This window comes from Hyperolius riggenbachi, chromosome 5 (assembly GCF_040937935.1).
Source record: "Hyperolius riggenbachi isolate aHypRig1 chromosome 5, aHypRig1.pri, whole genome shotgun sequence".
NCBI lineage: Eukaryota > Metazoa > Chordata > Amphibia > Anura > Hyperoliidae > Hyperolius > Hyperolius riggenbachi.
Window position 1 is genome coordinate 389,689,139 of NC_090650.1, and position 27,474 is coordinate 389,716,612.

Genomic DNA, 27,474 nt, shown 5'->3' on the forward strand with positions numbered 1-27,474 from the left:
AAAAAAAATCAAGAACCTTTTTGCATTCGGATTCAAGGAAATTTGGTATTCGTCCCATCTCTCTCTCTCAAATCGTAATCACTTTCTGGAGCGATTTTAAGAGGGATAATGCAATGCAAATGAAAAATCGCAATCGCATAACAAAATGAATGAAAAATCACAATCTCTGGCGTTTGTGATTTGTGATTGCGATTGCTAGTGGAAAAGGGCCCTAACTCTGGATTAACTGGACTATGAAAGGGTGCAGGACAGTGCTGTACCAATTTGTCTAATTGAACTCGGTAGACAAATGTCTTTTTTCAATTAAACTAAAGGTTTGTACACAAACTAGACCATTAAATCTTTTAGGATCAGACGGTTCTTACCCCTTAAGTACCAGAGCTGTACTTTCACTATTGTCAGGGCCAGTTCTAGACTTTTTGCTGCCTGATGAAAACTTGTGAAGATGCCCCCCCCCCCCCCTTATTGCTCAGCACTCAACAATTCACACCCTGCATTATAGCGGCAGTGCGACAAAAAAACACCCTCAGCATAGATAGGTGTCTAGCTAGGTATAGGTGCACCCAGTATAGGAAGACAGGTATAGGTGCCCAGGGCCAGATTTAGGGCAAAGTCAGCTAGGCCATGGCCTAGGGCACCACAGGAGCAAGGGCACCAAAGCAGCTGGCTAAACTGGTGCAAGCTTGCAAATGGTGCAATGCAGGGAGATCAGGCGAGCGCCTGACCGTGGTACTCTGCTGCCAGCGGCCTGTGCAGCAGCCATCTTGCTCTCTGTGCATGTTTGCATTGTGGCCAGCACTATGGACTTGGGCAGCATTGGAGAGGGAAAGTAAGAGGAAGCTTCTGCACCTGAGACGAGGGGAGAAATGAGTGACACTGATGGCTGCTGCAGTGTGAAGGTGAGCTGGCCTCCTATACTGAAAGTGGGTGGGACAAGAAGGGATTAAGGGAGTCATCTGGCTACCTATACTGGAGTGAAGGGGGGAGGGGTCATCTCGTTACCTATACCAAAGGGGACAGCTGGTGACAGTGGCCTTGGGCGGTAAAGAGTACAAATCCGGCCCTGTAGGTGGCCCAGTATAGGTAGCTAGGTATAGGTGCCCCCAGTATAGGTAGCCAGGTATAGCTGCACCCAGTATAGCTTGCCAGGTATATGTGCCCCCAGTATAGGTAGCATGGTATAGGTGCCCCCAGTATAGGTAGCCAGGTATAGGTGCTCCCAGTATAGGTAGCCAGGTATAGGTCCCCCCAGTATAGGTAGGGTATAGGTAGCCATATATAGGTGCTTCAGTATAGGTAGCCAGGTATAGGTGCCCCCAGTATAGGTAGCCAGGTATAGGTGCCCCCAGTATAGGTAGCCAGGTATAGGTCCCCCCAGTATATGTAGCCAGGTATAGGTGCCACTTGGAAGGAGGTGGGTGACACTGCTGGGAGGGGGGCTGACATTATTCCTCCCTCCCTTTCCTTGGGCCCTCCTCCTGTGCCCCCCTGCAGAGCTGCTGTGCAGCGGTGCGGTTTGTAATTAACTCACCTGCTCGATGTGTCCGCTCTCACAGCTGGCTCCTCTCTGGCCGCCCGCAACAGGAAGTAGGGAGGAGCCAGCTGCCGGAGTGGACACATCATATGGAGCGAGTGAGCAGGTGAGTTACTTACAAACCGCACCGTTGCACAGCAGCTCTGCAGGGGTACAGAGGAGGAGAGCCCATGGAGAGGGAGGGAAGAATGATGTCGGCCCCACTTCTGCCAGGAACCCCGTTCCCTGGCACCGCCCCCAGATTGACGTTGCCTGAAGCAGGTGCCATAGAATTGTATGGGCAGTGAGTTGACATGCAGAATTATTCTGCAACTCAACTGAACACTGTGAACTAGCCCTGAAAGTAGTCTTATACAGTGGCTTGCAAAAGTATTCGGCCCCCTTGAAGTTTTCCACATTTTGTCACATTACTGCCACAAACATGAATCAATTTTATTGGAATTCCACATGAAAGACCAATACAAAGTGGTGTACACAGTGCAAACTGTAACGTAACTCTGAGGCAATGGGCCAGAGTTTCCTCCCAAAACACAGATAGGCAAAGTGACCCTAAAGGTAATTAGGCAATGTTCCCCAAACACATAAGAAAGCAGTGTTCCCACAATGATGTAGTTAAATGGGAGATTTGCATCATGGATAACAGTCCAGGACATGACTATGTAAAGTGCTGCAGAACGTGCAAGTGCTGCATAAATACATGATAATGATATGGCGGGACATTAGACTTTGACTATGGCCGGGATTAGATTGTGAGCTCCGCCAAGGACATGACTACATTCTCTGTAAAGTGCTGCCTTAGATGTCAGAGCTATATAAATACATAATAATATTGTATGACATTAGACTATGATTATGGTGGGATTAGATTGTGCGCAAAATCTGCAGAAGCTGCTGATGCTACATTATTAGCATAATAAATAATTATGAGCCTCCAAAATTACAAATGCTGCAACAATAACCCCAAAGTAGAAAATGCAGTCTCTATGTCTATCAAATAATAACTGCAGCAACTATTACCTCTGACACATGAATTGCAATAGCCGTTACCTCCGACAAATAAAATGCAAATACTGTTAACTCTGACACATGAAATGCAGCAGAAAATGATTACTCCAACTAAGCAAATAGTAAAAGAGGCAAACATTACCTCATGCAGCCACAGACTCCCATGGCTGGGACACCTGGCGACCAAAGTGGGACATAACCTGGGACGCATTGCAGCCTGGGACAGGGGAACCTGAACCTGGGACGTGTCCCAGGTAAAATGGGACGTCTGATCAGGGTATCTTATGGCAGTTTTGTGGCACACAATCATCCATCTGAATCCTTTCCTCCTAGAAATTTCTGTGCGAAGTTGAAAAGCTGCTGCAGAAAGAGACAGAAGAGAAACCGAGGAAGGGGAGGAAAATCATAATTCAAGATGTTGAGGATTCTGATGAGGAGAATAAGAAGTCACATGTCGCTGAAGGTAAGAACAGCCAAGTCTGTTTAGCCACCACAGCCTGCTGGTCTTCCCCGTGTAATGTCCACCCCCCTCCACTGGTGGTCAGTGTGCACTGTAGTTTTAGCTTGTGTGCCCCATCACGCCTCTTTCTCCATTGCTCTCAGGGGTGCCTGTACCCCGTAACCCTGCCGCATGTATGTAATGTTAGACACTCCTGGCAGCAGTGAAGAGAAGACACTGCCGCCCTCACCACAGGGCCGGAGGAGACTGGCCGGGGTCTGCCAATCGTCAGAAAATCAAACGCGGCTACCATGGGCGTCCGCAGAAAATTTTCCGGGGGGGGGGGGGGGGGGGGATTTGGCGTGGTGTTGTGTGGGGCCAGAAAAAGGGTGTGGTCATGGACCAGAATGTGGGTGTGGTCGCGGGCGGAGACAAGTTTCCATGAACTTAGCAATGGTGGGACATTAGATTAGGACAGTGGTGGCGAACCTTTTGAAGGTCGAGTGCCCAAACTGCAACCCAAAAGTCACTTATCTATCGCAAAGTGCCAACAGCAATTTAAACTAAATACAAACGTTTTAACTCATACCTGAACATTATGGATAATCCAAGTTGAAAATAAACTGTGAAGATAAACAATTTCATCCATCCTACTCCTGAAAAATGTATTCATTTTTTTAGAACCTCCCAGTTTCATTTTCTGTTTTAAAAAGCTGAAAAAGTAGGTTTAATGCTATTGTCTAATATGATGATGATTTAGCTTTTTCCATAGTCTCGCAGTTAGCAATCATGTGACCCCCAACAAGACAAATTCAGCAATCATGAGCCTCCCCCCCCCCCCCCCCCCATCAAGACAAATTCAGCAATCATGAGGCCCCCAACATGACCAACTCAGCAATCATGAGGCCCCCAACAAGACAAATTCAGCAATCATGAGGCCCCCAACAAGACAAATTCAGCGATCTTGAGGCCCCCAACAAATCATGAGGCTCCCAACAAGACAAATTCAGTAACTATGAGGCCCCCAACAAGACAAATTCAGCAGTCATGAGGCACATAAATAGACAGCATTTCACATAAATAGGCAGAATGCCCCCTTAATATGGTAGACACCTCTCGCCTAGCAGCAGTTCCCCAAAATACACTCAATCTGACAGCAGTGATTCCCCAAAAATAGGTAGCCCCAGGTCTATAGGTGTCCCCAGAATAGGTGGCCAGCGGTATAGATGTCCCCAGAATAGGTGGCCAGCGGTATAGATGTCCCCAGAACAGGTAGCCAGGGGTAGAGATGTCCCCAGAACAGGTAGCCGGGGGTATATGTGCCCAGTATATGTAGGCAGGGGTATATGTCCCCAGTATATGTAGCCAGATGTATATGTGCCCAGTATATGTAGTCAGAGGTATATGTGCCCAGTATATGTAGTCAGGGTTATATGTGCCCAGTATATGTAGTCAGGGTTATATGTGCCCAGTATATGTAGGCAGGAGTATATGTGCCCAGTATATTTAGTCAGGGATATATGTCGCCAGTATATGTAGGCAGGTGTATATGTGCCCAGTATATGTAGGCAGGGTTATATGTCCCCAGAATAGGTAGCCAGGTCAGGTGTGCCCCCAGCAGGAGGGGAGCAGCGCAGAGAAGAGGGAGAGCTATGGGGACAGCGGAGAAGGGGGGCCATCTCCCCCCTCCTTCCCTCACCTTAGGGGGCTCTCCCCTCCAGAACTAATGTGCGCTGGCTGGTTGGCAGCGGGCGGAACTTACCTCTGTCTCGTCGCAAGCGTGGGATGGATTTGCCGCTACTCTGGTCTGTAAAGTAGAAATTAACTCACCACCAGTGTGAAGCTGATGGCTGGTTTGTCAGGGAAAACCCAGTTCTCATAAGGGAAAAAGTCCTGCAGCCAATGGAAATCCAGCTGAAAAAGTAAAATGCCTCATTCGGCCTACTGATGCACAGCCTTGTGGGTAATGACATCACACGCAGCTCATTCTTAATTTGTATATGCTGATATTAAAGGCTCGATATCTCAGCACGCATACAGTAGCTCCTACTCACTCCAAAAGTTGTGTGTAGGTAGGGATTAGACCCCCTGAACTACTTCTGTGCCAAATTGGAGGCCCACAGCCCTGCTGGCCTCAGAGATAGGGTATATCAAAGGTATCTTGTGAACCAGGAGTGCTGGGTTGCTGAAATTTGGTAGTTCGGAGGGTCCCCTCTCTACCCTCAAAATTTGGAGTGGGTAGGAGCTATGAGTACAGAGATATCAAGCCTTTAATATCAGTAGCATAATGTAATACTATAGACATAGAAGGATGAAACACAGCATCGGGATTGCAACCTAGTGGAGAGCAGAGAAATGGCAGCAGCAGCAACACAGGATCAGACACAGCACTGACGTAGCAACCTAGTGGAGAGCAGAGAAATAGCAGCAACACAGGATCAGACACAGCACTGACGTAACAGCCTAGTGGAGAGCAGAGAAATAGCAGCAACACAGGATCAGACACAGCACTGACGTAGCAACCTAGTGGAGAGCAGAGAAATAGCAGCAACACAGGATCAGACACAGCACTGACGTAACAGCCTAGTGGAGAGCAGAGAAATAGCAGCAACACAGGATCAGACACAGCACTGACGTAACAGCCTAGTGGAGAGCAGAGAAATAGCAGCAACACAGGATCAGACACAGCACTGACGTAGCAACCTAGTGGAGAGCAGAGAAATAGCAGCAACACAGGATCAGACACAGCACTGACGTAGCAACCTAGTGGAGAGCAGAGAAATAGCAGCAACACAGGATCAGACACAGCACTGACGTAGCAGCCTAGTGGAGAGCAGAGAAATAGTAGCAACCCAGGATCAGACACAGCACTGACGTAACAGCCTAGTGGAGAGCAGAGAAATAGCAGCAACACAGGATCAGACACAGCACTGACGTAGCAGCCTAGTGGAGAGCAGAGAAATAGCAGCAACACAGGATCAGACACAGCACTGACGTAGCAGCCTAGTGGAGAGCAGAGAAATAGCAGCAACACAGCATCAGACACAGCACTGACATAGCAGCCTAGTGGAGAGCAGAGAAATAGCAGCAACACAGCATCAGACACAGCACTGACGTAGCAGCCTAGTGGAGAGCAGAGAAATAGCAGCAACACAGCATCAGACACAGCACTGACGTAACAGCCTAGTGGAGAGCAGAGAAATAGCAGCAACACAGCATCAGACACAGCACTGACATAGCAGCCTAGTGGAGATCAGAGAAATAGCAGCAGCACAGGATCAGACACAGCACTGACGTAGCAGTCTAGTGGAGAGCAGAGAAATAGCTGCAACACAGCATCAGACACAGCACTGACGTAACAGCCTAGTGGAGAGCAGAGAAATAACAGCAACACAGGATCAGACACAGCAGTGACGTAACAGCCTGGTGGAGAGCAGAGAAATAGCAGCAACGCAGCATCAGACACAGCACTGTCGTAGCAGCCTAGTGGAGAGCAGAGAAATAGCAGCAGCACAGCATCAGACACAGCACTGTCGTAGCAGCCTAGTGGAGAGCAGAGAAATAGCAGCAACACAGGATCAGACACAGCAGTGACGTAACAGCCTGGTGGAGAGCAGAGAAATAGCAGCAACGCAGCATCAGACACAGCACTGACGTAACAGCCTAGTGGAGAGCAGAGAAATAGCACAGTGTGAAAAGCAGTCTGCGTCATACTGGATAATGTGGCAAATGTTTTCAGCAATTGCAATTCTCATTCAGGGAACGAGAATCACTCCCTTAAAGAGAATTGCAAACAGAATTGAGGCAAAATAGCCGTGATTTTATTGTGAAACAGGGCTCTTAGCAATCTGGATAAACTTCGGTATCTATATAAGAAAAAAGGGGTATGTCTTCTACTAAAAAAAAACAACCCTGCACACCAGTAGTATACGTGATTCCTCCCATACTGCATGAGGCACTTTTTCTACACCACACTGACAGGGCAAGAGGATTTGTTTTCTCTCCTTTGGTTATCTCTTCTTCTCCTCATAACACACTCTTTTCCTTTGTTTTGTACAAGAAAAATATCTTCTTACAGTTCCTCTTTAATATGTTTGTGAAATGTTTGAGATTCCCTCTTTGTCTGGAAGCCTGTCTCTACTTCCTCAGCCAGGGCCTGCCATAGTAGAGGGGTGACTTTCTTGCCAATCTCTTTGGCAGACTTGTGTACAGAAAGTCCCGGTCAGATTGCCTGGCATTTGGGGAAGAATTTTCTTTATTGCTATTGTTAAATTTAATTGTGAAATAACAATATATTTTGCAGTGTTGTATAATGAGCAAGTAAGCATTACTGTTATTATTCATTTTTACAAACATTTCTACTTCCCGGAGCATGCTTATAAATGGGAATGGGGAACGGTGTCTTATGTATTACGTGTCAGGAAATTACACAGCGCTGTGCAATAAACATACATGGCACACTTACACACATAACCACTATAAAATATGACACAGAAGGTCAGGAGGACACTGCACAAGCCAGCTTACATTCTAAAAGCCTGTGTACCGGACAGGCGTAGCTAGAGAGCATGGGGTCCCCTAGCAAAACGTTCATGGGGCCCTCAGATGTAGGCACTCTTAACCCTTTGGGGACCGCCGTAGGTAAATCCTACGCCGCCCTTGTGGCTGTCTGATGCAGCGTAGCCTTTGCGCCTCCCGCCGCTTCCCCTCCCGATGGGATCGTGCGCACCCGAGAGGGGAGATTAAGCTGTCCTATGACAGCTGACATATCCCCTCAGTGATCAGTAGCCATCTCGCTTGGCTCCTTATCACGTGATCACTACGATCGCTGGTGGATCGTAGTGATCACTGTTAGAGCTGGGGCGGTAGGGGGGGGAAGAAGAGGATCCACTCACCTTCATGATGTTCCCCCGGCGATCGGCGCTCCCCTCCGCTCTGACCGGCATCCCCGCTCGCTCTGACGTAAGTGCCGGGTCCCGGATTGATGGCGTCATCAAGCCGCGACCCGGAATTTAGTGGCAGTACGAGAGGGGATGCCGGCCAGAGCGGAGGGGGCTAGAGCTGCTCATCGCTGGAGCCTGGGAGGTGAGTAAAGGCTGTTGGCTACAGGGGGGACACCTGCCTAAAAGAGGGACACCTGGCCCAGCTAGACCTACCAGCGATCCGGCTGCCTGACCCTCCCCCCTCCCACGTAATATCACCTGGTCCTTAAGGGGGGTTAGGCAGCCGGTCCTGAAAGGGTTAACTAATGCCACCTGCCTCTACCCTATGGATATGAGTTACATAGTTACATACAGGGAGTGCAGAATTATTAGGCAAATGAGTATTTTGACCACATCATCCTCTTTATGCATGTTGTCTTACTCCAAGCTGCTCGAAAGCCTACTACCAATTAAGCGTATTAGGTGATGTGCATCTCTGTAATGAGAAGGGGTGTGGTCTAATGACATCAACACCCTATATCAGGTGTGCATAATTATTAGGCAACTTCCTTTCCTTTGACAAAATGGGTCAAAAGAAGGACTTGACAGGCTCAGAAAAGTCAAAAATAGTGAGATATCTTGCAGAGGGATGCAGCACTCTTAAAATTGCAAAGCTTCTGAAGCGTGATCATCGAACAATCAAGCGTTTCATTCAAAATAGTCAACAGGGTCGCAAGAAGCGTGTGGAAAAACCAAGGCGCAAAATAACTGCCCATGAACTGAGAAAAGTCAAGCATGCAGCTGCCAAGATGCCACTTGCCACCAGTTTGGCCATATTTCAGAGCTGCAACATCACTGGAGTGCCCAAAAGCACAAGGTGTGCAATACTCAGAGACTTGGCCAAGGTAAGAAAGGCTGAAAGATGACCACCACTGAACAAGACACACAAGCTGAAACGTCAAGACTGGGCCAAGAAATATCTCAAGACTGATTTTTGTAAGGTTTTATGGACTGATGAAATGAGAGTGAGTCTTGATGGGCCAGATGGATGGGCCCGTGGCTGGATTGGTAAAGGGCAGAGAGCTCCAGTCCGACTCAGATGCCAGCAAGGTGGAGTACTGGTTTGGGCTGGTATAACCAAAGATGAGCTTGTGGGGCCTTTTCGGGTTGAGAATGGAGTCAAGCTCAACTCCCAGTCATACTGCCAGTTTCTGGAAGACACCTTCTTCAAGCAGTGGTACAGGAAGAAGTCTGCATCCTTCAAGAAAAACATGATTTTCATGCAGGACAATGCTCCATCACACGTGTCCAAGTACTCCACAGCGTGGCTGGCAAGAAAGGGTATAAAAGAAGAAAAACTAATGACATGGCCTCCTTGTTCACCTGATCTGAACCCCATTGAGAACCTGTGGTCCATCATAAAATGTGAGATTTACAAGGAGGGAAAACACTACACCTCTCTGAACAGTGTCTGGGAGGCTGTGGTTGCTGCTGCACGCAATGTTGATGGTGAACAGATTAAAACACTGACAGAATCCATGGATGGCAGGCTTTTGAGTGTCCTTGCAAATAAAGGTGGCTATATTGGTCACTGATTTGTTTTTGTTTTGTTTTTGAATGTCAGAAATGAATATTTGTGAATGTTGAGATGTTATATTGGTTTCACTGGTAAAAATAAAATTGAAATGGGTATATATATTTTTTTTGTTAAGTTGCCTAATAATTATGCACAGTAATAGTCACCTGCACACACAGATATCCCCCTAAAATAGCTAAAAATAAAAACAAACTAAAAACTACTTTCAAAAATATTCAGCTTTGATATTAATAACTTTTTTGGGTTCATTGAGAACATGGTTGTTGTTCAATAATAAAATTATTCCTCAAAAATACAACTTGCCTAATAATTCTGCACTCCCTGTAGTTATTTTGGTTGAAAAAAGACATACGTCCATTGAGTTCAACCAGAGAACAAAGTAGTCCAGATGGCAATCAGATAAAATCCCTGGATCAACATCATTAGGCATTACCTAGTAATTGTAGCCATGGATGTCTTTCAACGCAAGGAAAGCATGTAAGCCCCCTTTAAATGCAGGTATAGAGTTTGCCATTGCCAGTTATTTTTGCAATTTACATTATCATGCAATCAACACTGCACATAGTTCATGGGCGCTGAGTCAAAGTCAGAGGGTGGAGAAACACAAGAACGTTAATGGTAAATACATTATTTAAAACAACATTACAATACAAATTGTAAAATACATGAAGTACCACCTGGGCCCCATATGCTCCAGGGTCCCATGGCAGCTGCTATGGTTATTGCTACACCCCGGTACAGGAAGTGCACAAGCACTAGGCACAAACACACTGCAATGTTATTGTACTGCACTGTGTGTACTGCACAGGGCCAGTGCTACTGTAGGGGCTGAGTGCTGCTGGGCTCCCAGGTCTCCCCCTGACTTGTGCTCCCCGGGGCCATTGCAAAGTTTCTGGCAGCATAGCATCTCACCTGTCCCGGCAGGCCCAACGCTCCATTAGTCCATGCGCTGACGTCTTCATGTTCGCCTAGCCACGTCTTCTCAGTGACCCAGAAGCATGTCATTATGTAATAACATGTGCTGGGTCACTGAGAACAGGCGCCCCTGCAAGGAGGAAGACAAGAGCGCACGGACTGATGGAGAAGCACGACTGTCGGGACAGGTGAGATACTATGCTATCGGAAATTTTGCAGGTGCTCCAGGGGATACAATACTACAGTTGGGGGGGGGGGGGGGGGGGGTTGGCTGGTTTATTGGCTGGCTCTGGGGGTCTGAGGATGAGTTTGCTGCTGGGGAGGGGGTGTGGTCAAGGGGGTCCTCAGGCTACTTTTGCCCCAGGGCCCCATTATAACTAGATCTGGATGTGGTACTGCAGTTGTGGTGAGTTTGTGCCGTAAGACTTTGTGTACTGTATTTGCATTTTTTGAAAGCAACTGAATACAAAATACTGTGTTTGGAAAAAGCAAACACAATGCAACCACAGTTAAAAAATGCAGTAAAACTGGCCATGTGCACAAGGCAGGGAGCACGCTTGAACGCATGCAATGTTGGTCTATGGCCTGAACAAAAATTGCATTGTTGTGCGATTTGTAATGCGATTTTATGTTCGTTTTAAAATCGAACATCAAGTTCTTTTTTTTCCGCACGTGGCATGGCAATTGCATGTGATTTGCACACAATGATTTCCTACGGAAAATCAAAAACACACAAAAAGTGCAAATAAAATGAATTTTTCTGCGGGAACGCAGAAAAGCATATACCAGAAAATTCATGGTTATCTATGCAGACAAGTGTGCGCCCAGCCTTAAAGATGAGTAATATAAAAGTAGGAGAAACAAAACTGTGTCTAATAAGTAATGAAATTTTTTCTTTATTGCTATTGTTAGATTTATGATACAGTAAATGTGTGATAAGATTAACCCTGCTGTCCAAAATTATCATATTGTGTAGGAAGTGTACTAAGCTGAGTAAACAATGCAAAAAAAAACCTTTCTGCTGTATCCAGGGGAGAAACAGAGAACTTTCTGTCCATTATTTGCTCCGTAATTACTTAATTACAAGTCAATCTGATATTGAAATGACAATGGCAAAGCACAAGCATGGCAAAATCACAAAAAAATTGCAATGCTAAATCGGCTGGCCTAGGCGAAAACAGCCACACTCACTGACAGTCTGTACATTCTGTGACAGAATTGAAGCTGGGGCCCATGTTTGTGGCATTGTTCACTTGGGCCCCATACTGCAGTCCCATTTGTAATACCTTAAAGCCGGCCCTATATTTCTGTGCGCAGGCAGACCCCAGCAATATTACTGTTGCTACTGGCATCACTGTAACATGGTTTACGCTATTAGCACAACCCATGGTACAGGATTACTGCGAGCATTACTATGGTAACGCCCATTGTAACGCACATTACCGTAATAGCACTAGCGTTAATTATGTGCTGCTGCAAATAGCGCAACCCGCGGTACACTGTTGGTGGCAGTAACGATAATATTGCCGTGCGCTGCCTGCATCCAGGAATATGACTGGGACTGAGTGCATCAACCCCAATGTGCCTTGTCTCTGTGCTTGTCTCTGTGCTATTGTTCAAAAAGGTTGGTGAATTAGTGTTTGGGCTATTATAGTAACATACACAAACTGCCCGCTTCTGCCCTGCCATCGTTCAGTCAAGACGTTCCGCCTGGTCAGAGCCACCATCTGGATCAGTTTTTGCTGAAAATCTATTAAAATTAAAGGAATACTGTAGGGGGTCGGGGGAAAATGAGTTGAACTTACCCGGGGCTTCTAAAGGTCCCCCACAGACATCCTGTTCCCGCACAGCCATTCACCGATGCTCCGGCCCCGCCTCCGGTTCACTTCTGGAATTTCAGACTTTAAAGTCTGAAAGCCTCTGCGCCTGCGTTGCCGTGTCCTCCCTCCTGCTGATGTCACCAGGAGCGTACTGCGCAGGCACAGACCATACTAGGCCTGCACAGTACAATCCTGGTGACATCAGCGGTAGCGAGGACACGGCAACGCAGGCACAGTGGTTTTCCGACTTCAAAGTCTGAAATTCCAGAAGTGAACCGGAGGCGGGGCCGGAGCATCGGTGAGTGGCTGCGCGGGCACAGGATGTCTGCGGGGGACCGTTAGAAGCCCCAGGTAAGTTCAACTCATTTTCCCCCGACCCCCTACAGAACTCCTTTAAAGAGACTCCGTAACAAAAATTGCATCCTGTTTTTTATCATCCTACAAGTTCAAAAAGCTATTCTAATGTGTTCTGGCTTACTGCAGCACTTTATACTATCACAGTCTCTGTAATAAATCAATGTATCTTTCCCCTGTCAGACTTGTCTGTGTCTGGAAGGCTGCCAAGTTCTTCAGTGTTGTGGTTCTGCTATGAACTCCCCCTTCCAGGCCCCTCTATGCACACTGCCTGTGTGTTATTTAGTATTAGAGCAGCTTCTCTCTTCTCTCTTATCTTTTACAAGCTGGATAAATCGTTCTCTGAGCTGGCTAGGCTTTCACATACTGAAGAATTACAGACAAGGGCAAAGCTGTTTGCAGGAAGAAACAGCCTGACACTTCAGTGGCAGATGGCTGCAGGGGGAAAGAAACACACAAATGATCTCTTGAGATTAAAAAGGAAGGCTGTATACAGCCTGCTTGTGTATGGATGTATTTTCTATGTGTGGACATACTGTACATCAACCTACTTCCTGTTTTGGTGGCCATTTTGTTTGTTTATAAACAAACTTTTTAAAACTGTTTTTAACCACTTTTAATGCGGCGGGGAGCAGCGAAATTGTGACAGAGGGTAATAGGAGATGTCCCCTAACGCACTGGTATGTTTACCTTTGTGCGATTTTAACAATACAGATTCTCTTTAAGATAGATCTGACATGTAGGGGCATCAATTTCTGGCAGATTTAATCACAGTGATCGACTCTGCTGGGAGTCGATGGGGAAAACCTTTAAGTAAATAGGCACCTTTAGTCTGAGGTTCACCTGAGTCACATGACTGCTATGCCACCTGCTGAATTCAGGTATTCCTGCATCTAGGAATTTGCTTCAGCTATAAAGGGAGGAGGTTAGTCATTTTTGTTTAAAGTGGACCTGAACTCTTGCCCAGGACAGACGGAAATAATGGAGAAACGCACCCTATATGTAATTAGAGAGTTTAGCCTGTCTAATTCCCCCTCATCTGTGACTAATCTAAATTTGATCACTCACCTGTGTCAGCTCAGGAATCTCGGCAGTCCTCAGCAAAGCAGCTAGTTTGTAAACACAGGATGTTAATAATATATCTGCTTCCATAAAAGCAGGAAGTAGACACACTGCAGATTTAATGCAGAAATTCTGTAAACTGTAACAAAGAAATGTTTTGTTATTATGCTGTTTATTATCTTTTAGAGCGGAGAGGAAGTTTTGAGTTCAGGTACGCTTTAAAACACTCCCTATGATTCTCCTTTTATCAGATATACTGTAGTAGTGAGGGTGACATCTACAGGCTGGTTGTGGCTCCTCCAGTGAGAGGGAAGGTGCTGGGGAGAGCTGACTGACACAAGCATTACTTGCAGTATTTACATTAGTGAGCGTAATAACATTCATAGATCAGCGTGGCAGCACAGAAAGGTCAGGGTGGTCAAAAGGCATAAGGACTCAGTCAAGGCATAATTATAACAAGCTTAAAAAAAGGTGCGAGTCTCAACTTTCATGGTAAAGCAGCCATTGTATTTGTGTGTGTGTTGGGGGAAGGGAATGAGGGTTACACGGATGGAACAAGGGCCACTTATGCTGTTAAAAAAAAAAAAAGAGTTTACAGGTACGCTGTCTAACTAACCAGCTAAAATATGCCCTGCTTAACCTACAAACATACCTCCTCCATGCCCCCTAGGGTGCCTGACGGGCTTTCAGCCCAGTTCCCCGAAGCAGCAAGGCAGCACTACTTATGCTGGGAATACACAAGGAGTTTTTTGTACACAATGCGTTTTTTCGGCAGATAAATGGCTCGATTGATAATTTCCGACAGGTCTGATAGGATTTAGATAGTTTTTTCTGATGTTTTTCTCATAGAAAAGAAGACTGGAATTCAATCAGAAAATCGATTGGCCGGTAAATCTGCCAAAAAAAACACATATTATATTCTCAGCATTGAATACTCTGCTGGCCAGTCTTACATTTTATCTCTCTTGATATGACAAGTACCAGCAATACCTGCTTCCAGTTTTCCTGATTTTCTTGTGCAGACTGTGGGATAGATTTATCACTGCAACAAACATATTAGACTCCAATCGCCTGTAGCAGGGGTTATATAGCAGCAACCTTGGCTCTCCAGCAACCTTGGCTCTCCAGCTGTGATAAAACTACAAATCCCAGCATGCATTTGCCTTTATTAATCATGACTGTGGCTGCCAGATTTCTGCAATGCATTGTGGGATTTTCAGTATCTTAACAGCTGGAGAGCCGAGGTTCCCTACCCCTGGCCTATAGGGACTGTTCGTGATCACTGTGGGCAACAGTGTGACTTCAGATGTACCTCTAGGTCAGCCCCTTCCTCTTCTATGATCTGCCCAGTTATTATTAGTTAATAAATTTTTTATATATATATATATATATATATATATATATATATATATATATATATATATCTGACATCTCCTGCAGTGCTGTACAGTATATACAGTATATACTGTAGTCTTGTCACTTAAAGAGAAACTCCGACCGAGAATTGAACTTTATCCCAATCAGTAGCTGATACCCCCTTTTACATGAGAAATCTATTCCTTTTCACAAACAGACCATCAGGGGGTGCTGTATGGCTGATATTGTGGTGAAACCCCTCCCACAAGAAACTCTGAGTACGTACTCTTGGCAGTTTCCTGTCTGGGAACCTTGCTACATTGTGGGAAATAGCTGTTTACAGCTGTTTCCAACTGCCAAAAAAGGATGCAGCAGCTACATCACCTGTCAACAGTAAAAATGTCATCATGTAATAAATGTCAGAATGTAAATCAGGGATTTAAAAGATTTTACAATGGGCAAACACTGACTAAATCATTTACACATAATTATTGTAAAAATGAAGCACTTTTTTAATTACATTATTTTCACTGGAGTTCCTAATCCATACTGTAGTCATGTGTCCATCGTAGTCTAGGACCAATTTTTAGGGGTAAGCCAATTAACTTATCTGTACATTTATGGGATGTGAGAAGACACCAGGGTGCCCGGAGGAAACCCACACACGAACAGGGAGAACATACAAACTCCGTGTAGATAGTGCTCTGGCTGATATTTGAACCAGGGGCCCAGTGCTGCACTACGCCACCGTGCTAAACATTTGAATAGTACTGAGCCATCTAACTGTGAGCTGCAGTGTGATGCTTACTACTCACCCCCCACCCTCCCCTCTCCACAGCACAGAACAAGCTGCTCAGCAGAGAGACAAACAACCCATCTGTACAGTGATTGAAGGAAAAATGTTACCTCCAAAAACCCACAGTCAACAGACTATCTGCAGTGTGTATGTGTGGGGTGTTGGGCTGGAGGACAGTGGAGAACAAAATGAATACAGCAAACCTGACCAGGATTTCTGGTTTCTAATGTATATTGTGCGGAATATATCATATATTGCACATAAAACAATCTTGCAGTATTCTTTTTTCTACCTGGCTGGGTCTTTAGAGCTGTCTTCCTTTGCTAATGTGAAATGCTATTTGTTTGAGACAGCAGCCCCTGAATAAGTTGTCCAAACTCCTCCCCCTGTGTCCAGTCATCACCCACAGGAGGTAGTCAGGGAGGAGATAGGAGGGGGTCTTTGAGTCCTAGCACAGAGCTGCCCCTTCCCCTCTCTTCTTTTTGCTGCACAGGAGGGGAGAGAGAGAGGAGCCTATGGAGGTAAGCGGGTAGGGTTGCAAGCTTTTGTCAAAAAAAAAACAACAACATTTCAGGTCTATATTTTCTAGAATCTAGATCACTATACAGAGGTGTAGCTACAGACTCATGGGCATACCTCCTAACATTTTGAGATCAGAAAGAGGAACACTTAAGCCACACCCCTGCCACACCTCTAACCACGCCCCCGACACCCCCTTGATCACGCACACTATATAATTTCATAAGAAAAATATGTTTTTTTTACAATACAAACCACACTAGTCCTTTCTATCCTGGTTCATTTTCGTTCATATTAACATTTGGAAATAAGAAACATATAAATTTAAAGGATGGGAATGAAGTTTAGGTTCAACTAAACTCATTTATCAATATAATATTACATATATTTGCATAAATCTGTTCATGAGTTGTGAAAGAGGGACAAATGAGGGAGAAAGAGGGGCAGAGGGATTTGGTTCTCAAAGAGGGACTGTCCTTCCAAAGGACGGAGAGTTGAGAGCAATGCTCATGGGCCCCATTACACATTTTACACAGGGACTCTCAAGCATAGCGCTCATATTAATCACATGACACAAAGCTTCAAAGCCTGCCCTCCAAGGACTTGCAGTACATAGCTCTCAACTGTCCTTCTTTTGGAGGGAATGTCCCTCTTTGGAAACCAAATCCCCCGTCCCTCTTTCTTCCTTATTTGTCCCTCTTTCAGGCCTCCTGTACAGATCTGTGTAAATATACTGTATGTATTTTTTTACTGTGTGTAATTGACTTTAAACTTTATTCCCATCATTTAAATTGTAATATTCCTTACTAACTTACTAACTTATTTTCATATGTTCAAATGAAGGAAAACAAATGATGACAGAGAGGACCAATGTGGTTTGAATGATAAAACTACATCTTTTGCTTCCGCATCCTTTGTGGTGAGGTTAGAGGTGTGTGTTTGGGGTGTGGTTAGAGGTGTGGCAGGGGCGTGTTTTAAAATGTCCCTCTTTCTTATCTGAAAATGTTGGGAGGTGTGCAATATGATCTCCAAAGTGCTACAGTAGTTTCCAAGTTCCAACCTTAGAAAACCAATATCACTACAATACAGTTATAGTGTTAAAGTGTAACTGTCGGGCATAAAATCAAAAATCAATTCTTTATTTTAATCTGGTAAACAAGTAATAAGGATGCTGACCAGGCAATCCAAAAGTTAAAATCACTATTACTTTTCCTGTTGATAAATGATCATTCCCCAGTTTACCTGACTATTATTTGGTACACAAAATTTGGTACGCACAAAGGAAGTTGCAGGGCATGCTGGGTTGTCCTTTTTTGCTTCTCTGCTTTCCCCTCAGACTTAACTAATGCAGCCTGATTGGCTGAAGCCTCTTTCCCTTCTGTTTTCCCCTCCCACACCTCTGTTCCTCTCTGATTGGCCAATATTTCTCATGCTGAGACAATACACTTTCTATAGTGGAGGGCGGGCAATGCATACACAATCAGGCAGAGGAGAGTAAGGGAGGAAATGACATCGGGATTGGCTTCAAAATAACCACAGTTAAAATAGGAAATGCTAAAAAGGATTTTCTTTTTTTACTGTTGAAAAATCACTAAAATCAAAACTTGGACAGTGCAATACATATTTTATGTAAGTAGAACAAGTATTTATCTACTTGTATATGTGTTTGGCTGACAGCTCCTCTTTAAATCACCAAAGATGAAGAAAACAATGGAATCTACACTGCATATAACAATAACAAATAGTCATACTTTTACTTTAATTTTATAACCGCACTAAAATACTGTATGTAATCTGTAATCTAATTGGTTGGTACAAGCAACTCCCCCATATTCCTTTCCTGCAGTTTCCTTACATGAGCTGCGTTGATTACGGCAGCTGGGAACCTTGAGCGCTGCTTTCAGTGGTGTCGCTGGCAGCCACTTATCTGGCACGTGTAATGAGCACACATGGAGGGAGATTAGGGCCGAGTCTTAATGAGATTCATGTTCACGTGAAGCTAGAGTGACATATGTGTTCTGGCTCTAGTTAAACAGCCCAGGATCTTTGTCCACATTTGAATGAAGCACATTCCAGTGTAGTAATTCTTTAGCAGCCAATGAGATTTTTGTTTTCTGAAGTCAGACTTATGGTGCCCATACATGGTACAATTTTATTTTTTTTTCGATTGGATAATTTTGTACTATTATTCCATTAAATCGAATATAAAGATTTTTCCAACATATCCAATCAGATTTTTATTGAAAAAAGGGATAATCGTTCATTTTTTTTTAATCAAATTTTTTTTTTTACTTTCATCCCTTTTTGATTGTTTTAGCCGAATAAACAGGAAAATCAAACGTTTTTATAGTATGGTGTATGGGCACTTTAAAGTAGTGGCTGGATAGTGTACTGGTTAAGGGTTCCGCCTTTGACATGGGAGACCAGGGTTCGAATCCTGGCTAGGTCAAGTACCTATTCAGTAAGGAGTTCAAGGCAAGACTCCCTAACACTGCAGGGTGGCCTCCTGAGCGCGTCCCAGTGGCTGCAGCTCTTGAGCGCTTTGAGTCCGACAGGAGAAAAGCGCTATACAAATGTTCGGATTATTATTATTATTAATGAAAGATGAGTTACAGCAGAAAGATGAGATGCTGTAGTGATTAGCACTCCCGCCTTGCAGCACTGGGTCCCTGTTTCAGATACCCCCGGCTATGCCCTCCCAAATGTAGATGTACCCCCCCCGCCCCCCTTCCGTGCCCATGCATTAATACTTTATAAAATATACAGATGTTGCGCTCCTCCACACAAATTGACTAAAGTTTCTAGTACCGGTTCACAGACACCAGTCACCTGATACAATCCTTTCCAAGGTGTATGCGCTCAAAATGGTGTACTAAGACAAGCTCCTTTATGCATCAATTCCAATCAAGTCGACAATCTGATTATCCACTCTGACTTGGAAGTGGTCCTCAGAGAAGACATAGGAAAAGAAAATGACAATAATAGTGTAGTATGCCTTGATTCATCATCATCTCCACCCTCACATGTGTGGAAGTGCATTAAACATAGCACCCAATGATTAGTAGTACAATGCGCTCACCAGAAGTATATGCTGCTTGGTTACAAACAGCATAAGGGCATAGGTCATATAACCATGATTAATCCTCATATATATCCATCCATCCCTTGCCACGGCTGATGATAGTAATAATATCGATTTTCCTCCAAAACAAGCAAACAGTAATAATAGTGCAGTGACTTCCCATGCAGCTGAACCGCCACCTCACCGTGAGCTCCCCTACACGTCTTATGACAGACCAGTGCAGTGACTTCCCATGCAGCTGAACTGCCACCTCACTGTGAATTCTCCTGCACCCTCTGTGTGACCAGCACACGTGCCAACACAGATTGCTCTCATGCTAATCAAAATTGTGGCAGTGACAGGAATAAATGGCAGGGCATACACCCCCAAAAAACAGAAAAAACAATCACCAAATAGATTATTAGCGTTTATTGTTCCAAAAATATTAAAAATACATTTAAAATTCCATGGGATGGCCACCCCGTCACACCACACCGCTCAGACTACCAGACACACAACCAGACACACGCCGGCATCTAACTCTATACTAAGCACGAGTACAAAGTGTATTGAGCTGCGTATAATCAATACGCCATATCCAACTCCAGATTAACCCGGGAAGGTCAGATAGAGGCTAAATGCAAGGATAATCCAACAAGATCAACAGATTGCTCTCACTGGATAGTATGGCTGGTCAATCACAAACAGCAATATTGCATATTCTCATTGCGTAACTTCTTGCTTGTTTCACACAACGCAGCTGTTGACTTTCTTAGCCTTTAAAAACTAAACACACGCCTCCATAGCACAATAAAAGACTTGAATATCAATAAAAGATTCCAGCGTCCTGGATCCACACCATAGAGCACCTCCGTGTGCCGTCCTGAAGCTCCGCCCAACGCGTTTCGTCACATGGACTCATCAGGGGAGTAATTCTTTACCTGTCTGGTTATCCACCGCTCTCTCCGCAGTCTTCTCTGTCATTCGCGCCCCACATGGTTGCCAGCGTATTGCACATGGGGCCGCGTGTGACGTCACACTCTCCCCACATGCAATATGCTGACAACCGTGTGGGGCGCGAATGAGGAAGAAGACTGCGGAGAGAGTGGTTGACACTAGACAGGTACCAATTCACAGGGGGGGGGGGGGGAGGGGTGTATATTTGGGGGACGCAGCCAGGGGCAAAGAGGCAACATCACAGGGCTGATTTCTTTCATGCTGAAATTGATTGTATATTGGCATGCAGTTTTTGGCGGCCAACAGATCTCTTTCCGATCAGATTCAATTAGAAAAATACAGTATCTACTTTTTGGTTGATTTCCTGCCCAAATCGTTTAATTCTTGGCCACCTTAAAGGACAACTGAAGTGAGAAGTATATGAAGGATGCCATATTTATTTCATTTTAAAAAATACCAGTTGCCTGGCAGCCCTGCCAATCTGTTTGTTTGCAGTAGTGTCTGAATCACACCTTAAACAAGCATGCAGCTAATCTTGTCAGCTCTGACAATAATGTCAAAAACACCTGATCTGCTGCATGCTTGTTCAGGGGATATGGGTAAAAGTATTCGAGGATCAGCAGAACAGCCAGGTAACTAGCATTTCTTAAAAGGAAATACATATGGCAGCTCTATATCCCTCTCACTTCATGTGTCCTTTAATTGCATATACTGTAGGTTCAAGGTGTAGCTCAGATACTGCTGAAGCCAAAAGAGCAACATAATAGCTAGTTGATAGGCATTCTTTCAGACTATGTTGCCGGTGGGAGCTGTGATACGTTCCTAGTACAAAAAAAACAGAAATGCAACAGAACGTAAAAGTCACACCGCATGTTATGTGACCATTAGGATGCATACAATGAAGCATACAGTCAATAAAAAGTATGCTTCAAATCAAACTTATTCAACAATCAACGCTCACAGAAATCTAGTTCCCCACACCAATTGGTTGGGTTGATTTATAGTTCCGTCCAATAAAGTTCATAAAAAGCTAATAAAACGTCTTTGTAGTGCTGCAGCCAAACTGAGAGTTATGCAGTATGTTGCAAATTTAGATTATCTTCGGCTGCGCTCTCCATGCAAAACACAAATATTACTCCGAGACACAGTGTTTAGGTCACAAATGGATAACAGTCCCTGTTGGAGTTCCACTCACGAGATGTTGAGGTCACTAAGGACCTATATGCGCCGTCAGGGGTGTGAGCAAAACCCCCCCTCCCCCTGTCACCTCTCTGGCTAATCCTTCAGCTTCACAAGCTCCCGCCAGGCTGGACCGAGCAGTGACCACCCCTCTTCATGGCTCAGTGAAGAAGGTTCCTATCAAGGAAAACCGCTTTTATTTAAAAGTTTTGCGGTGCAAAAGCAAAAACGGGGGTATCAGGCTTTTCCAGGCCGGCTTAGTTCCCGGGTGGCTGCCCATATATGCAAAGTCCCACTCCCGTCTGCGTGCACCGTAGCTAAAAATCCATATGGCGCTTGACAGCGCCATTCTGTACTAAAATAATTCCGCGTGACGCCAGATAGCTTTACCGCAAAAGTACTCCGTGCTGCATAGCCATTGCGCAACACCTAAGACACGTGCGTAAAACGTACTACGTCCGGTGAAGCTACAGAGCGACGTAGTAGGTTTTACGTTTCATTTTTTACGCATTCAACACAGACACTGTCAGGTGCCACGCGGATTTTTAGCGGCGGTGCATGCGGACTGGAGTGGGACTTTTTTCTTCTTATTCACATATCACTGAGTCATGAAGAGGAGTGGTCACTGCTTGGTCCAGCCTGGAGGGTGCTTATGAAGCTGAAAGACTAGCCAGAGAGGCGATGTGGGGCCCACACCCTCGAAGGAGCATATAGTTCCTTAGTGACCTCAACATCTGGTGAGTTAGTGGCGTAGCAATAGGGGGTGCAGAGGTTGCGACCGCATCGGAGCCCTTGGGCCAGAGAGGGGCCATACCTCAACCACAATTTTAGCTCTCTATTGGTCCTGTGCTGGTAATATTCACTTCTATTAATGCTTTAAATAGCTGTAATCATTAACAAACTGTTTCCCATCATGTTCTAGCGCCTCTGACACTGTGGAAATCCTTGGCAGGTTTTGGTGCGCCATATCAATTGTTATGTATATATGCTTGGGGGGCCCCATGTAAAACTTGCACCGGGGCCCATAGCTCTTTAGCTACACCACTGTGCTGAGTGGAACTCCAACAGGAACTATTATTCATTTGTGACTTAAACACTGTGTCTCGGAGTGATATGTGTAATTTTACATGGAGAGCAAAGACTAAGATAATCTAAAAAGTAAGCTTCACTGCCTCTGTTAACACACCCATAATGCTGTAGCACATTACATGCAATGCATTGGGCTACTGTAGTGTGTGGATCCCAATTCACGGCATGTACTCTGAACGTCGCATAAACATACTATTGCAGTGTGACTTTCTGCGTTAAGATGCCCCCACAATGCACCACTATGAACATTGCCTAATGGGAAATAGAAAACAACCGCCATTTTTCTCTTGCTCCAGATGTCCTTTTCTTATGAGTCTGGCAGCACCAGGCTTCTTATGGAAAGATAAGGAAATATACCGTATACACTCGAATACAAGTCAACCTCGTGCAAAAGTCTACTCCAATATTCAACCCTCTTAAATGACCTCTGACGCGAAAATCTTAAAATTTTAAATCCATGTAAATATACACAAATAAGAAGTACATTTCTTCCAGAGTAAAATGAGCCATTAATTACTTTTCTCCTATGTTGCTGTCACTTACAGTAAGTAGTAGAAATCTGACATTACCGACAGATTTTGGACTAGCCCGTCTTCAAATGGGAGCGTTCTCAGGGTTTTCTTTATTTTTAAAAGCATTTAATGAATGGCAGTTGCTCCGTCCAACTGCCAAAATAGTGTACAGCGAGCAGGGAGGCTGGCCAGCATCTTTGTATAAATCTTTTTCAGAGAATGTCTTTATAAAGAATAAATGCCATGCTGAGAATCCCCTATGGAGAGATGGACTAGCCCAAAACCTGTCGGTAATGTCAGATTTCTAATACTTACTGTAAGTGACGGCAACATAGGAGAAAAGTAATTTATGGCTCATTTTACTCCGGAAGAAATGAATTTCTTATTTGTATGTGTTTTAAATTTTAATATTTTTGTGACAGTTCCTCTTTAAGCTGGAATTTTTCTATTGACTCAAGTCTAAGTCTACTCAGCAAAGTTAATGGCTGCACTTGGGGCTCAGGAGGAGTTAATGACTGCACTGCATACAGTATTGCAGCCACTAACCACTCCTGTACCTTAAAGGACAACTGTAGCGAAAGGTATATAGAGGCTGCCATATTTATTCCCCCTTAAAGCGAACTTTAAGTAAAAAAAATGACTTTTACTCACCTGGGGCTTCCAATAGCCCCCTGCAGCTGTCCGGTGCCCTTGCCAGTTGCCTGGCAGCCCTGCTGATCTATTTGGATGCAGTAGTGTCTTAATAACACCAGAAAGAAGGATGCAGCTAATCCGGTTAACACCTGATTTGCTGAATGCTTGTTCAGGGTCTATGGCTAAAAGTATTAGAGACAAAGGATCAGTAGGACAGCCAGACAACTGGTATTGCACAAAAGGAAAAAAACAATATGGCAACCTCCCTACAGTTGTCCTTTAAGTGCAGCCAATACCTCTTCCAGCACCCCAAGTTCATGCTATTATTTACTCCCTTCTATGCAGCCAAGTATCCCCGCGCCCCCCCCTTTCCTTGTTATATGTTGTGGCCAAGACTTTCAGACTTGTGTTTTCTTGGCATTTCCTTTCCACATACTATCACTTACCACAGGCTAAATTGCTGCAAACTGGAATGTCACTATTAGTACACACATTACTCAGTGTGCTCAATGTTGCCTGTGACTCGTGTATAAGTTGACCCCAAAGCTTTTATGAAGTGAATCAGACCTACATTTCTAGACTTATACTCGAGTATATACAGTATATTCTGGTCATAATAGAATACATTCCAGGTCTGTTACTAGTCTTCCTGCTTCTTCAGCACAAGTCAGGTCAGTAAAGTCCCAGGTTGTGCAGTGCAGCTAGGAAATATTGCCTGAGCACAGCCGATATACTGTATGGCAGAACTGTTACTGATTTCATCATCACCTAATGTGGCAATCCAGGAGTTAACAGACCAGTGACTCACTAGCTGGAGGTCATGTGAACGCTGGAGAAGGGTTATAGCAGGGTGAGCAGTACAGAGATCAGGGCAATAAGAAGTACTTATTATCAAAGTCACATTCACATGTCAGTATACTCACTACTGTCCTTTTTTGGAAGCAAATTCTCCCAGACTTCAAGGTTTAAAGTGAACCTCCAGTCTAAAAATCTACTCAGCAGTACTGAAAGGCTTGGGGTTTCTTTAACAGTTTCACTGCATCAGAACTTTGTTTTTCTTACCCAAACCTCATTTTTAGCTGCACAGGCATTTTTCCTCTGATGCTGTGCAAAGCATGATGGGATTTCTGATGTTGTTCTCGTTCTGTTTTTTTGGTGCACTTTTTTTTTATTTGATATTTGAAACCTAGCAGGCGCAGGGAGGGCTGATCAGGACGCAGGACAGTTGGAACTGTGTCTCATGCTCCCCGTCACCTCCTTTCAACGAAAAAGATGGCTGCCCCCATGAAAAAAATGGCTTCCCCCATGAAATCACAAACAGTTGCCTGTTCATTTAACCCTCCTGGCGGTCAATTAAAACCGCCAGGGGGCAGCGCAGCACTTTTTTAATTTTTTTTTTTAAATCATGTAGTTAGCCTAGCGCTAGCTACATGACAGCCGCTGTGCAGCGGCATCCTCCCACCCTCTTCGATCGCCTCCGGCGATCAAGCCCGTCTGGAAATCCTGTTGTGAACGGGATTTCCATTAGGGCTTCCCCCGTCACCATGGCGACGGGCGCGATGACGTCATCGACTTTAAAGGGAGTCCTGATCCACCCCTTAGCTCTGCCTGGCACTGATTGGCCAGGCAGCGCATGGGGTCTGGGGGGGCTGGCGCGGCGAATCGGCGCGGAGCGGCGGCGATCGGGCAGTACACGCAGCTAGCAAAGTGCTAGCTGCGTGTACAAAACAAAATTATGCAAATCGGCCCAGCAGGGCCTGAGAAATCCTCCTTACCGCCAGGAAGGTTAAAACAGGGGTGGGTAAGAGATTATATTACCTATCTATTTTAATTAACATAACTTATGTAACTTAATGACAGTATGTTTGTTTAGGCTGAAGTTCCCCTTTAAGAGTACAGAGAAATATGAGGGTTTGGTGAGCTAATGGGGTGGACGTTGTCCTTCTCATACATTACAGCTTTTATACTGCTATTTAGAATCAGAATCATTTATTTCACCAAGTCCAAAGGAGGGTTGTACCCGGAATTGGTACCTGAATTGGTTTCGGCTCATACAGGTTCTGGAAGGATAGGGAGGATGATGTCCGAAAGCCAAGAGCTGAAGCTGCCATACTATGGCGCCACCAGTCGCACTTGGCAATCACCATGTTATCCTTAAAGAGAATCTGTATTGTTAAAATCGCACAAAAGTAAACATACCAGTGCGTTAGGGGACATCTCCTATTACCCTCTGTCACAATTTCGCCGCTCCCCGCCGCATTAAAAGTGGTTAAAAACAGTTTTAAAAAGTTTGTTTATAAACAAACAAAATGGCCACCAAAACAGGAAGTAGGTTGATGTACAGTATGTCCACACATAGAAAATACATCCATACACAAGCAGGCTGTATACACCCTTCCTTTTGAATCTCAAGAGATCATTTGTGTGTTTCTTTCCCCCTGCAGTTCTCATGCACTGAAGTTTCAGGCTGCTCTTTTCTTCCTGCAAACAGCTTTGCCCTTGTCTGTAATTCCTCACTATGTGAAAGCCCAGCCAGCTCAGAGGAAGATTTATCCAGCTTGTAAAAGATAAGAGAGCAGAGAGAAGCTGCACTAATCTAAATATCACACAGGCAGTGTGCAGAGAGGGGCCTGAAAGGGGGAATTCATAGCAGAACCACAACACTGAAGAACTTGGCAGCCTTCCAGACACAGGCCGACAAGTCTGACAGGGGAAAGATACATTGATTTATTACAGAGACTGTGATAGTAGAACGTTCTGCAGTAAGCCAGAACACATTAGAATAGCTTTTGGAACTTGTAGGATGATAAAAAACAGGATGCAATTTTTGTTACGGAGTCTCTTTAAGGAGACATTGGGGGAGGGGGGGCAGGGGGAGGCGAAGGTTCAGCAGTGATGGTCCTGTTCTTCATGAAAGAAACCTGCGGTAATGGCTGACGCTGCTGAGGATCCCGATCGCTGACATCTGGCAGTACTGTCCAATGTGTTCTAGTTCCAAAGGTTCAGTAGTGTTCATTTCTGTGGTGGGTCCCAACTCATGGGCAGCATTCAGCAGGGCTGGTCAAGATAATCTGGCTGTTTAGACGTAAAGGGTGCAGAAGCACTTCCTGCTCCATGAGCTGTGTCTTTCTTTGAGGTTTTCTATCTTCCTCTGTCCTTCATTTTGAGTAATGTTCAAGTGATGTTAGCTGGTTAGAATAAGGCTGTGCTCCCACTTGTGCCAGGCCATGTGTGGCCAACGGGAGAGGACAGTGTAGTGTCTGCTCTGATTGTCCAATGTGGTCTAGCTGGAGCCCGGGGCAGATGCATTGTCACTATAGACTATATGGTGAGCGCATCCGCCTGGCCTGGGATTGTAGTGGACTGCGTAGAAGTGTGGCCCACTTACTGCAACAGATCCCACGGATCCGATGCAGAGTGACAAGTGTGAATGGCTCCTATACATAAAATAGGAGGCGTTCACTGTCAGTTTTGCTATGCAGGGGCCTGTTTCCACTACACGCAGATTGGATGCAGAATGGATGCAGAAAAACTAACTCCAATGAATGTCTGTGGGCCTGTTTCCACTAAATGCGATTTTTCTGATGCAGATTTTACCATAGGCATTCATTGGAGTCAGTTTTTCTGCATCCATTCTGCATCCAATCTGCGTGTAGTGGAAACAGGCCCTAAAACGGACAAAAAATGTTAGTTTTACTGTCAAGTGGGAACACAGCCTTAAAGT

The 27,474-nt window shown here is 44.9% G+C and overlaps 1 protein-coding gene across 1 annotated transcript in view; it reads left to right on the top strand.

Moving 5' to 3' along the window:
* The window catches only part of SPAG1 (sperm associated antigen 1), a 180,594-nt gene that overhangs the window by 22,699 nt on the left and 130,421 nt on the right, over positions 1–27,474 (top strand). The window contains exon 10 of the mRNA XM_068237728.1: positions 2,873–3,002. Within this exon, the coding sequence (XP_068093829.1) occupies positions 2,873–3,002 (130 nt within the window). The remainder of the gene's footprint in view (positions 1–2,872; positions 3,003–27,474) is intronic.